General features: G+C 37.5%; 1 protein-coding gene and 1 long non-coding RNA gene across 2 annotated transcripts in view; one reads left to right on the top strand and one right to left on the bottom strand.

Moving 5' to 3' along the window:
• Positions 1-769: 769 nt before the first annotated feature.
• The window catches only part of LOC102090699 (collagen alpha-1(XXVIII) chain-like), a 34731-nt gene continuing 23608 nt past the window's right edge, over positions 770-11892 (bottom strand). The window contains exons 25-37 of the mRNA XM_065069740.1: positions 11499-11567; positions 10349-10417; positions 8905-8973; positions 8507-8575; positions 7731-7811; positions 6878-6913; positions 5818-5854; positions 5133-5690; positions 4213-4454; positions 3534-3621; positions 3355-3444; positions 1832-2020; positions 770-1389 (exon numbers count right to left, since the gene is read on the bottom strand). Of these exons, the coding sequence (XP_064925812.1) occupies positions 1382-1389; positions 1832-2020; positions 3355-3444; positions 3534-3621; positions 4213-4454; positions 5133-5690; positions 5818-5854; positions 6878-6913; positions 7731-7811; positions 8507-8575; positions 8905-8973; positions 10349-10417; positions 11499-11567 (1605 nt within the window). The 3' untranslated portion in view covers positions 770-1381. The remainder of the gene's footprint in view (positions 1390-1831; positions 2021-3354; positions 3445-3533; positions 3622-4212; positions 4455-5132; positions 5691-5817; positions 5855-6877; positions 6914-7730; positions 7812-8506; positions 8576-8904; positions 8974-10348; positions 10418-11498; positions 11568-11892) is intronic.
• The window catches only part of LOC110360830 (uncharacterized), a 32411-nt gene continuing 26160 nt past the window's right edge, over positions 5642-11892 (top strand). The window contains exon 1 of the long non-coding RNA XR_010473857.1: positions 5642-9630. This is a non-coding gene — a long non-coding RNA (uncharacterized LOC110360830). The remainder of the gene's footprint in view (positions 9631-11892) is intronic.

Here is an 11892-nt window from a genome sequence, read left to right as displayed (position 1 = left end):
GCTGGTACATGTAGTAATAGCAGCTCTTCCTCGCGTCTCAGTTTTGTCTGGTACAAGGTAACAGTGGTATCGCCGTCAGGAAACCCTCGCTGACTCGGTGTGTTACAGCTCTAAGTCCTCAGAGATTTGGTTTTGTTCTGCTGGCTTTGTGTTTGTTTGTTTGTTTTTAAACGAGATGCCATGTATCTTTCTCATTTTAATTTGGAATAACTCGAAAATTTATCTGAATTTTAATTGCAGTATCCTGCCACTTTCAAATAATAATGAAAAAATACGAAGCATCGGAAGAGGCTTGTCCTTTGACAGTTCTTCCCTGGAGCTGGTCCCTGAATGGGTGAGGAGCCCGTCAGGACCACCTGGAACTCGATGTAAATTCGGAGTGAAAAACCTCATTGGCGCGGCCTCTCCCTCCGCCCCCCTCTCACCCCGCTCGCTGCGGCGCCGCTGGGCCGGGCCCTGTGCCGCCCTCCCCGGCAGGAGCGCGGCAGCGGCTCTGGAGCTGTGAGGGGTGCCATGTGTTTGGCTTGACGCCAAATTCCTTTTTTTGTTGATATGCTACCATGTGTTCAGGAAAACAAGCAAAAAACTAAAAATGATCATGGATTTTCATATTCAGAAGTGCCTAAATCTGAGATGTTGGGTCTTGTTAAGGGCTGTGGAGAAATCCAGTGGTCATCAAGTGCACATTTAACCGTAAGTGTCATTTACCTGTGAGGTAAGTTTTCAGTCCTGTGAAGGTACCATTATACATTCTCTGCCCTGGCAGTTAAACCAAAAATGTTTTACTAGAAACAAGCTTTTAAGTATGTAAGTCAAGTAATAGGAAATACATCATATACAGGCAGACATAAATGTACAAAGCAATATGGCAGTGATGGGCAATAAAGAATAAACTCTATGCTGCATTCTATGTTTTGAATATAAGTTTTAAATGTTTTTTTTTAAGAAGCAGATTACTAAAATACATTTAAAAATTATACTTGGCTTCCAGAAGAGAAACATGTCAGGAGCCACTTTAGGCAAGAACTAGCGTAATTTAGTGATGCCAGCTATTAGTTTAGTCACTCATATAAATCTGTGGATGTGTTTAAATTGTGTTTGTCATGTATCTTGCTAGGTAATGGCAATGGAGGAAAGTTTACAGAAAAAATGACTAAATGTAACTGTGATGTGGTTGCTGAGTAGCTGAGCCACCTCCCTGTCTTGTGACCTGGAGAGCATGTAGGCCACAATTTGCCATATTTATCTTGTAACCCCTGAGTAGTATTCTGCATGTAATTTGGAAATCAATATTTTTTTGCTTGAAATATTAAAATAAGATCGGTGAGAACACTTTCACTTAAAAAAGGTGAAGTCTTCCTTGCAGAATCCATGCCAAATATTACATTTCTGTAACAGAAAGAAAAGAAATTACATAATTTTCATGACCAAAAGATTGCTTTCCAAAGCCACATATACAATCTAAAATCAGGTACACTTAGTGATTGTATAATGGTAGTATTTGAAGATCTAGGTGAAAGAAGGGCAATTACTATGGCAAATGCCATATTGGTCTTAATATATCGTAGTAAAAAGAAAATTTTGTGCTCTTGATACTGCTGAAAAATTGCTGTTTTGTTACATAAGGACTACATAATGCAATATATGCAAAAATAATTAAGGTAATGTTGCACAGGTAGACTTTTTAAATTAGTAAGCATATGACTTCATAATGTTAACATTCTTTAAATTAGTGGGTTCGGTTTTACATACTATGTTGGATACTTGATAATGAAACTAAACAATCAATAGCTTCAACTTGCTCCTTGTTAATGTAGAGATAAATTCCTACCTCCAGAAGAAAATACACAAGCCTCTCTACATTCCTCTTCACTCTCAAAGCGGTTTGCATTTCCATCGCAGCCACCATACCAAAACTGAGCACAAGCATTGGCCTGTTTATCATAATACCATTTTATGACATAAACACGGCATGGCCCTTGATCCAGCCTTAACTTGCATCGGAGGTCCAGGATACTTTCTAAAATAAAGGAAAAAAGGAATAGAAACAATTCCATTTTAAAAAGTCAGTTGTATTGCATAGATTTTACCTTTTAACCCCCCTTTTTTTTTTCTGCTAATGTTACACAGCAGTTTAAGATTCACTTCTAAAGATGGTAGCATTGAAGTTAAGTTCAAAGTTCACCTTAGTAGGTCAAAGAAACTGTTCCTTTACTGGCATGGTTCTGGTAACTCCAGAAATAATAGTATTATGGCTCCACATACAAGAAGAGCAAACAATATGAATCTGATAATTTTGAAATATAATTTTTGAAATTTAATTATCAGCCACCGGTCTTGTGAGCAACCCAAAACTATGAGCCAAAGAGCTATAAGTTTGTTGCATCTGCTGTTTTCGAACGAGAAGTATGACCGTCATCCTTTTGTAGTACATGGCTTTAGTACATTAGTTCTTTTTGTGGTGTGGGGGAAGAGACCTTAGAATAGTGAGACTAATATAAAACTTCACTCTTCCTTTTCTAAGTTGTTTGTGCTACTTAATTATGTACACACTAGCTATGTTTGAATGTAAAGCTTGTTGATCTAATGATTCGTACAGATATGCATTAGAGGAGTGTGACATACTGACCTAGTCTTACTCAGTTTAATAATACCATGAGATAGAAGATATTTTTCCTTCAAGTTCAATGCTGTGACATCAAAATTCCATCAGAATAATAGTCATGCCCATGTTCCAGGAAACATAAGTACATGTTTCTGTTGCTCTCTTCTGTTTCTCCCATCATAATACACTATTACTGGAACTTAAAGTGTGAATCCCCCAAATGATAAGAGAATACATCTAGACATTTCATATGAAAATAGTCAGTCCTTTGAGCAGTGAGCTAATTACTATACTTTCCTCCAAATGACTAAACATGGCTTTTTCCACTCTCCTCTGAAGGAGAAATATATTTTTTCTGTCCGGTTCTGAAATAATTGTATATCTTCTCTGTCTTTAATGAAGCCTTCCATCTCCATGGACTGACCCATCCTGGCTGCTCACTGGCCCACCTCAGCAAGCACTTTGTTCTCTTTTTGATGCCATTTATGACCTCTCAGGTTATAGCTGACATTGCTTCTGCTGTAAGTGGAACAGTAGGATTTGGTGTTTGGAAAAACAAGTACTGATGAACAGGCTGGACAAGAACTGCAACTGGATCTGTTATAAAATACTGAAGTGGGTTATCTTCCACAGCATGATCTCACAAAATCTTCAGAGTGTGGAACAAAATTACTCTGATTTAAAGCCTTATGAAATGTCAGTATCAGGATAAGAGGGAACAAAATGAAAAACTGGTTGTGATCTATAACCTGGCCTTGGTGTGAGCCCTGCAGTTGAAAGAGGTGATGTCATCGCTTTATCTGATGATGATGGTTTGGATGGCGATAATGATACCACAGCTGCAGGTGAAAAGAAACAGAATGAGACATTGATTTTTGATCAGCCAAAAATAACTAGAGGATGAAGAAATGAATGAAGATATAAATACCTCTAGTGTCCACTGTTAGCAAGTGTGACTGTTCCTCTTCTTGTTCCTCTTCATAGTCTTCATATACTACCACAGGAGGTACTTTAGTCTGAAATAAGCATTTGATTTTCTTTGCTTTTCAGATATTGTGAAGAGTCTCAAAAGGAACAAGCCCTTCATCAAGTAGAGGTTTTCTAATGTTTTTCATTCCCATTTACCTTGACTTCAGTGTTAAGAATCAGGACTTAAACCTCACCTGGTTTACCAGGAGGGTTGTCAATCCTAAACCTAGTTTTTTTTTAAATTTTTTTTTGGTTCACCTTTACAGATTTCTTTTTATAAAATTAGAATTACAGAAAACAGTTGAGTTTAATTACTATTCTTAGGCTTAATTATTACAGTGTAATTGCATTTTAATAACATTAGGTTTCACGCTGTGGCACAAATATTACAGTATTAAACACAGGACTAATAATCCTTGTAACAGTATCAGGAATACATTATAGCCAATAGATAACTGTCTGCATGCAACATCAGAACTCTTACTTGGAACAACCACCGCCAAGCATGCGAAGTTAAAGGAGCTATTACAGTACCTGTTCTGTAGAAAAGCAGGGGGAATGTTACATGTTACATCAGACAACAAAACAGGAAATGTATCTAAAACTTTTGCTTGTTAAAGCCTGCTGCATTTTCATACCGGAACTAATGGTTGAGGAAGATCACCAAGGCTCAGAGGACTTTCTACTGTAGATACTCCAGGTGTCTGTGCTGAAAGTGACTGTCTATTAACCTGGTTGTTCTGTAGTATGTAATGTAAAGAACTTGAAGATACTGAATGCAAAGATGGTGCTCTTATGCTTGCACCATTTCCATTATGGTTATAGATTAAGGTACCATGTTCATCTTCACAAAATTGGTTCACTAATTTGGACTCCAGAGCTGTTTAAAAAAAAAAGTAAAAAGCCTCATCATACTGAGAAATTAAATCTATTTTTTGAATTTGGATTATTAATACACAGAAATAATACACATGTAATCCAATACTCTTCTGGATTATTTATATGCATCTAATAAGATTATTTCAGGCTCTCTGGGCTATGGCTTTTATTTGTCATAAATTTGCCAGCCCGTAAGTCCTCTATGTGGTACAAAATATAATGAACTCACCTAAACGTGTTTATCTGGGCTTAGTAACAACTATTAGTTGGTAGTGGGAAAATAACTGCTTACCTTGTAGTTGGGAATAACCAAATGAAAATGGGTTATATCCCAATGGAAGCAGATAAGTAGAATTTACCCCAGTGGGTTAAATTCTGGTTTCCAGTCCAGCAGATTGATGGTGCATTAGCATTTGCTCAGCTTAGAAAGCTGGTTTGAGCAACTGTTTTCCTGCACTGTAGGTGACATCTCTTATTGGTGTGATGAATCATTGCCTTAAAACATGAGTCCTTAAAATACGGGAATCTGTATCTTTAGGTTCCTGTTGCTTTGCATTGTGTAACTAAATCCTCATCAGCATCAAAACACGTGTCCACAAAGACAATGCTTCCCCTGCCCCCACCTCCCAGTTCTGAGAAGCATCAGATAAAATTCAGAATAAAACTGCAATGAACGCACCTGGAAGGGTATTAAAGTCATCAATGAGATACATATGTTCTCTGTCTGGATCTGAAGCAATCAGGTTAAGTTCACGCACAAACTCAACGTGTGTTGGATCTGAAGTATTTACAATTCCTATTGCATACATTTCGATGTTTGCTGCATGAGCCTCTCGAACAGCAATATCTAGTTTTACAGCTTCTCTCTTGTCTGCTTGGCCATCTGTTAGCACAATAGCTACTTTTCGCACTCCTGTTCGAGCACCGAAAAATCCTTCCTGGGTTGCTTTACGGATAGCAGTTCCTGTGTAAGTGCCTTCTCCCATGTATTGCATTTTTCTAATTGCTTGTTTAACATCCTGTCGAGTGGTGTACTTGTTGAGACCAAATTCTAGCTGAACTTCTAAACTGTATAACACAAGGCTAATTCTGGTAGCATTTCTGCCTACAGTTACTCTGTCTACTAAAGCAATTACAAAGTCTTTGATAATCTCAAAATTTTCTGGTCCCACGCTCTCAGAGCTGTCGATCACAAATACAAGCTCCATAGGAATTTCCTTACATTTAATACCGCAACCTGCAAAGGAAAAATTAAAAAAAGAAAAGAAATCACAATGATTTTACTTGGTATCCTTTTGGAAAGGAGAAGAATGTAAATGTAATGAAGGAAGAGTCTGAATAATAACGGTTTCCTGAGTACTTACCACATATCTCTTTAATTAATTTAATTATATCTTCTCTCTGGATATGAAAAAAAAGTACATATATAAAACCATTTTACCATTTGCCTCTTTCAAATGAGGTATAATATTGATACCACCAAAGATTTTGTTTGTAAGGAATATATGTGTCCTACAGGGACATACAAAAAATCTCACTGCTTAACTTTCAAACCTGACCTTCCAAGCTTGGAATGAATTCCACATTTTACAATAAACTTATATGGCATATAAGAACCATTAACTTGCCAACACAATGACACTTCTATCTAAAACAATTAACTACTGTAATGTAAATAATGTTTTGTGATTATTTGGTTCTTATTAAAACTTTAAAAGTCAAAATTCATTCATATTTTAGCACCTGAATAATATGGATACCCATTCTATATCTATTGGGAGTGGAAAAATAGACCCAGCTGCAGGAAGCGTATTGCTTGTAGTGAGCTGGTGTATGACAGTGTGACAACACAGAATGGAACTGGGACTGGTGAACTTAAGTGTGCCTGGCCCACTGTGTTACCCGGCTTTCAGTGCCAAAAAAAGAGCTGCTGCCTTTAGAGCTGTCTGATCAGAGAAGTGATAGCTTCATGACATGCAAACAAGTGTTTTTGCATTACTAGAGCAAACTTTTTTTTTTTTTTTTAAGTGTATGACAGGATTCATTTGGCACTCAGTTAGTCTTTCAGATACAACTTTTTGCTACTGCTGCTCAGCTTCCACCATAAACCTCAAGAGTATTTATATCTCACTGACATGTTTAATGTATTTGGGTCTAGTGCAGCTCAGACTTAGCAGAAGTATAATTAAGTCTGTAGCGTGATATACTGTAACAGGTTTGAAGATCTTTGCTCTTTAGACTCTATTTCAGCACAAAGTAGAGGAGAAAAAGTCAGAAACCTTTGCGTGGTTTCTTTATTATTACTGAGACCACTTCTAGTCAGAAAGCTCTTTCCAAAATAACTAACATAAGATACATTTGATAGTATATTTCATTTTGTTTATATCTTGCATTAATGTGATTTAAATAATGGAATTTGCTTACTGTTAGGCCTTGCTCTCCTTTTGGTCCAGTTTTGCCCTGTAACAGTGATAGTTAATTAGGCTACTGCAATTAGTTAATAACATTGTAATTCAGAACATGATTTCATCAATACCATTATTAGAATAATACTTGGCCAATAAGAACTTTGGCTAGAAAAAGTAGCATTCATGTGATATTACTTTGTGCATACAGTATTTACAACATCCTAATGTGATGAGTTTTTTATGGGAGTTGGATGACCTCGAGTCTCCCACTGGATCACTGGTTGTCAGTTTACATGAGAAAGGGAGATTGTGTGCAAAGCTCTTCTGTCTACCATGTTGTGTTTGTTTCCTTTCTTAAGAGACTACACCTGCCTGACACCCTGGAATGATCAGAATTCTGCTTCATCATGTGTGGTTCTAACAGAGACAGTGTCAGGGCAGGAACAGCAGTGGTATTTATGTATGCCTACTTATTAGCATGCAAATATCAGCATAGAAGGGTATCGTATTTTGCTTTCCAGCTTCTGGGGAGCTGCCCAGCAGCAGAAGTTACCATTGCCTCCATCTGTTGGCCAGCTTGGAGGGAAAGTCTGAGCTACAGTTACTTGGTAGCCATAGGATAGAAATGCATAGGTTTGTCTCAGAACATGACAATTTTATTTCACTGCCTTAAGAAAGAACCCATATCTGTGTTTTGGAAGTGGGGTATTCAGCATGGAAATGTCTTCCTTATGCTTTTAAATGTTTTCATAGTTTCAGTTTCTTAAGTAATTCAGATTATGTGTAGTTAAATAGCAAAAACAACACACAACCTAGCTTTTTTATTAAGCAGCTTCAGAAAACAGATGTGATAAACCTGAGTTACTCACAGGTTCTCCAGATGAACCAGGGTCACCCACATCACCTTTTTCTCCTTTTTTCCCCTTTTCACCTGTAGCTCCTCGATCTCCCTTAAAACCATGTCGGTAAGCAAAGTGTCAGTTTCTATTACACTTCACATTTCTCTCTAGCTGCCTTCATCAAATTCACCTTCAGCTTCTGACATGAATTAGAATTGTACATTAAAGATAATTTAAATCAATTGGTATTTGTGAATTTCATGCATAACTTGTAGTATTGGCTAAGCAATTTTTGGGAAAAAATAGCTGAAGCAGTTTAAACAGTGAACCATCTCAAACAAATACATGCAGACAGAGGAGTTTCATGGGATATTTCATGATGGAAATTACCATCTGTGTCTGAGAAAAATAAGATAATAGTAGGGAAATTGAGAAGAAAGGCAAAGACATAGGTGGAATGAATAATGGAAATATCACTCTGAGAAAACTTTTTGCCCAGGAAAGGTGTTTGGAATCACAAACAGAGGAATTAGTGCCTCCTAGTTTGATTATTAATAGGCTGTGGGACTTTGTACAGTCTTTCTGAGCTGATGTGATCGCATCCAAACACTGATTCCAACACACATTTCTCTTAACATTCCTGTAGCGCCTAAATTTTGCATGATGGGTGGGTAAAAGAAAGGCCATGATATTAAATCCAATATCTATCACAGAATTCACATGCCCCCAATGCGAGCTGACTGTAATGAGCATTTTCAGTATTTTGGCTTTGGTCTGAAACATTATCTCTGGTTTAGATATCATACCTTCTGTCCCAAAAGTCCTTCTCCAGGGGGGCCTCGTGGTCCTGGCATTCCTTGAATTCCTTGTTCCCCCTAATGATAATCCAGGTAGTGATATTAACCCTTTGTAATCATTCATCGTGCATTAATTTTAAATGTTTAAAGTGTTTCAAACTGCATTTTAACAAGTATCTTGAGGCACTTCAAGTAATGTAGTAGCTAGCTTGTACTTCTCAAATACTTCATCAGTATGTCTAAAAATACTCTAAAAATATATGATATCGAAATAAACACATTATCATTATTGGTTCTAATTCTCCTGATCTCTCCACCCCATCTTATTCCTTCTCATTCCTTCCACTGTGATGGTCAAATTGACTACTCAACACAGGTTAAATATTGAAGACACTGAGTCTTTTTACCTTAATTCCTTGAATACCTTCACCAGGAGGTCCCACAGAGCCAGGGAGCCCTGGGCGTCCCATGATTCCCTAGAGAGAAACTGCATAAATTAAATACAATATTCATGATAAAAATACACAATAAATTGTTGTACCACCATATAATTTTCTGTCCTCATCTACCAAATCAATGTCTTTTTATAAGTAGTGAGGATGAGATTGCTCTAGCTGACAAAGAGTCTTTTTATCTTATATCAGATTATTTAAATCCAGTTTATACTTCAAAGGAGTCCCTCGGCTTAATGCTTACTGAACCTGAATCACCTTGCTGATAGAGATATACATTGCATTGAAAGATGGATTGTTTTGGTGGAACATTGGGAACTGAACTAAGATTTAAGACGTGATTATTATTGCTATGTTACCTTTCATCACCATTAAGCTTAGACAGTAAGGCCTATAGACATACTAATGTGGCTTTGCAAATAAACACTTGTTGCTAGTTCATCAGCTAGTTTTTAAAAGAACTCTAGAGAAAATGTTTCAGTTCCATATGTTATTAATAGGAAGCAATCAAAACCCACATAGTATAATATTCTCAGTTTCCTCATTTGTAAGGATCCTGTGCACACACCAGCCCTTGGGACCAGTGCTGGCTGGGGAAGGGCTTCACCTTGCTCAGCTCTGGATCAAGAATTCATGCCAACATTAACTGAATCTCTAGGACCAGTAAGACACGTTATGAAGGTAATATATTGTTATGTTGCAAAATCTTTGCATTTGACCCTGCTCAGTTTGTTTACATTTACATTCTAAGAAAGTTCCTTTGTATTAATAGACTTCTAAAGCTGAGCTGTAGAGTTTCCAATTTGGGAGGTTTAGTAGTGAAAATTGCTTTTTATCTTTAGAATTATTTCCAGGCCTTTGCTGTGGTGTATATTGTAATTACACAAATAATCCTTTTTGCAGGGATGGGTCATCATATTGGTCATTAGATTATTATTAATTTACTTGTTACAGTAAAAAAGACAAATTAATTCCAGCAGAACGCAACAGTATGCCTGTGGCTCTAACAGTGGTATAGGCAAGACATAGTCAGTGCTTGCCAGGCCATTAATTCTGACCAGTGCTAGAAGAAATTTTTGCTACTCAATTGCAGCTAACGTCTGCAGGACCTAAATATTTTGTCACTGATCTTCGTTGCAAGATTATCACTTTATAATTTATTGTATGCAATAGGCAGAAGGCCATGGTTTATGACTAGTCACCAGAAACATTTCTGGTTTTCCACAAAATAAATACTCTGTGTTTCCTAGTTATCTTATTTGTCGGCTTAGTTGTTTCTAGTGAAGAGTGAAGGGAGAAAACATGCAGATGTGTATGTATGATCACACATTTTTACGCTAAATCCCATCCTTTTTTAAAAAAATAGACAGTGGGAGACAAAAGTGTTTAAATGGCTTACTTTTGGTCCTGGCAGGCCTTCTCCTGGGGGACCTGGGAGACCAATTGGTCCTCTACTACCGGGATCACCCTGAAAATCGATACTTTAAAAAATAAGTAGTGAATACCAAAGTTCAGTTTATCTTTAAAATTCTCAGCATCTGTTGTACTCAAATGGGACAAAGAGAGGAGGATGATTGAACAGCATGGTGCAAGTCTAAACAATGCTAACCCATGAATACTGCAGGCAGGACAAGAAAGTTATTGGGGATAAACAGTGGCTGGTAGTCTAAACATATTCAAGACATGAACAGTCAACTATGCAATAGTTACACAGGAATTATTCTGAATCATATAATGAACTCCAGGTCCACTAAACAAAACAAAACAAAACAAAAAAAAAAAAAAAATTTTTGCTTGCTGCCTTGCAGCTAAATCACAGAATGTTTGGGATTGGAAGGGACCTCAAAAGATCATCTAGTCCAATCTCCCTGCAGGAGCAGGAATACCCAGATGAGGCTACACAGGAATGTGTCTAGGTGGGTTTTGAATGTCTCCAGTAGGAGACTTCACAACCTCCCTGGGCAGCCTGTTCCAGTGTTCTGATACTCTTACTGAGAACAAGTTTCTTCTCAAATTTAAGTGAAACCTCTTGTGTTCCAGTTTGAACCCATTACCCCTTGTCCTACCATTGCTTGTCACGAGAAGAGCCTGGCTCCATCCTCATGACACTCACCCTTTATATATTTATAAACATTAATGACGTCACCCCTCAGTCTCCTCTTTTCCAAACTAAAGAGACCCAGCTCCCTCAGCCAGTCATAATGTATGTTCACATTGGCACTGTTCTAGCTTATTTTTCCTATCAGTGCCTTCAGACAGCTGGGGCTTTGAAATGAGTGGAAAAAATATGTACATCCTTTTAAGAGACATTAAGCATATTTAAGTAGCTGTGGTCAAGCCTTCAATTGCCTTTATAATTCCAGTAATCCTGCAGTCAGCATTCAGATGAGTTCTGAAGTGAAGCTTCAAGATCTTCTGTGGGGTCTACCTTTTATATACTGGCAAGTAAATTAAAGCTGGATTTAAAAGGTGACCTATGGGTAGGGATTATATCTGCATGAAGTAGAGTACAGACATGCATTAACTTTCCTAGGAGTTAAGGTCCATACCTTAGGTCCTGGTAGTCCAACTCCATCTGGGCCTTGTTCACCAGGAATCCCAGGAAGGCCTGGCAAGCCCTGAAATTACATGTGCAGACACAATATTAAGTTAATTTACAGCTATATTGACCGCATGCTTTTGTTAACATTGATATGGTAGTATCTTGAATATATCTCTCGGTGGGATCACTGTGGTCTAAAATTGGTTAAATTCTACTCTGATAAACCTGAAGTGGTGTCAGTGGCATTTGCACATGCATTGCAAGTCATGCAGGAGGCTTGCATGTGTTTGAAGTTCTGATCCAGAGAGGCAGGTGCAGAAGCAGTTCTGCATTGGATTGCACAAAAATATCAGGAAGTGTTATAAATGAAATTCCGGTTTACATTTTGACATACATTCATT

Source organism: Columba livia, chromosome 7 (genome assembly GCF_036013475.1).
Source record: "Columba livia isolate bColLiv1 breed racing homer chromosome 7, bColLiv1.pat.W.v2, whole genome shotgun sequence".
Taxonomy (NCBI): domain Eukaryota; kingdom Metazoa; phylum Chordata; class Aves; order Columbiformes; family Columbidae; genus Columba; species Columba livia.
Note: the sequence above shows the minus strand (reverse complement) of the source record. Positions and strands in the feature narration are given on the sequence as shown.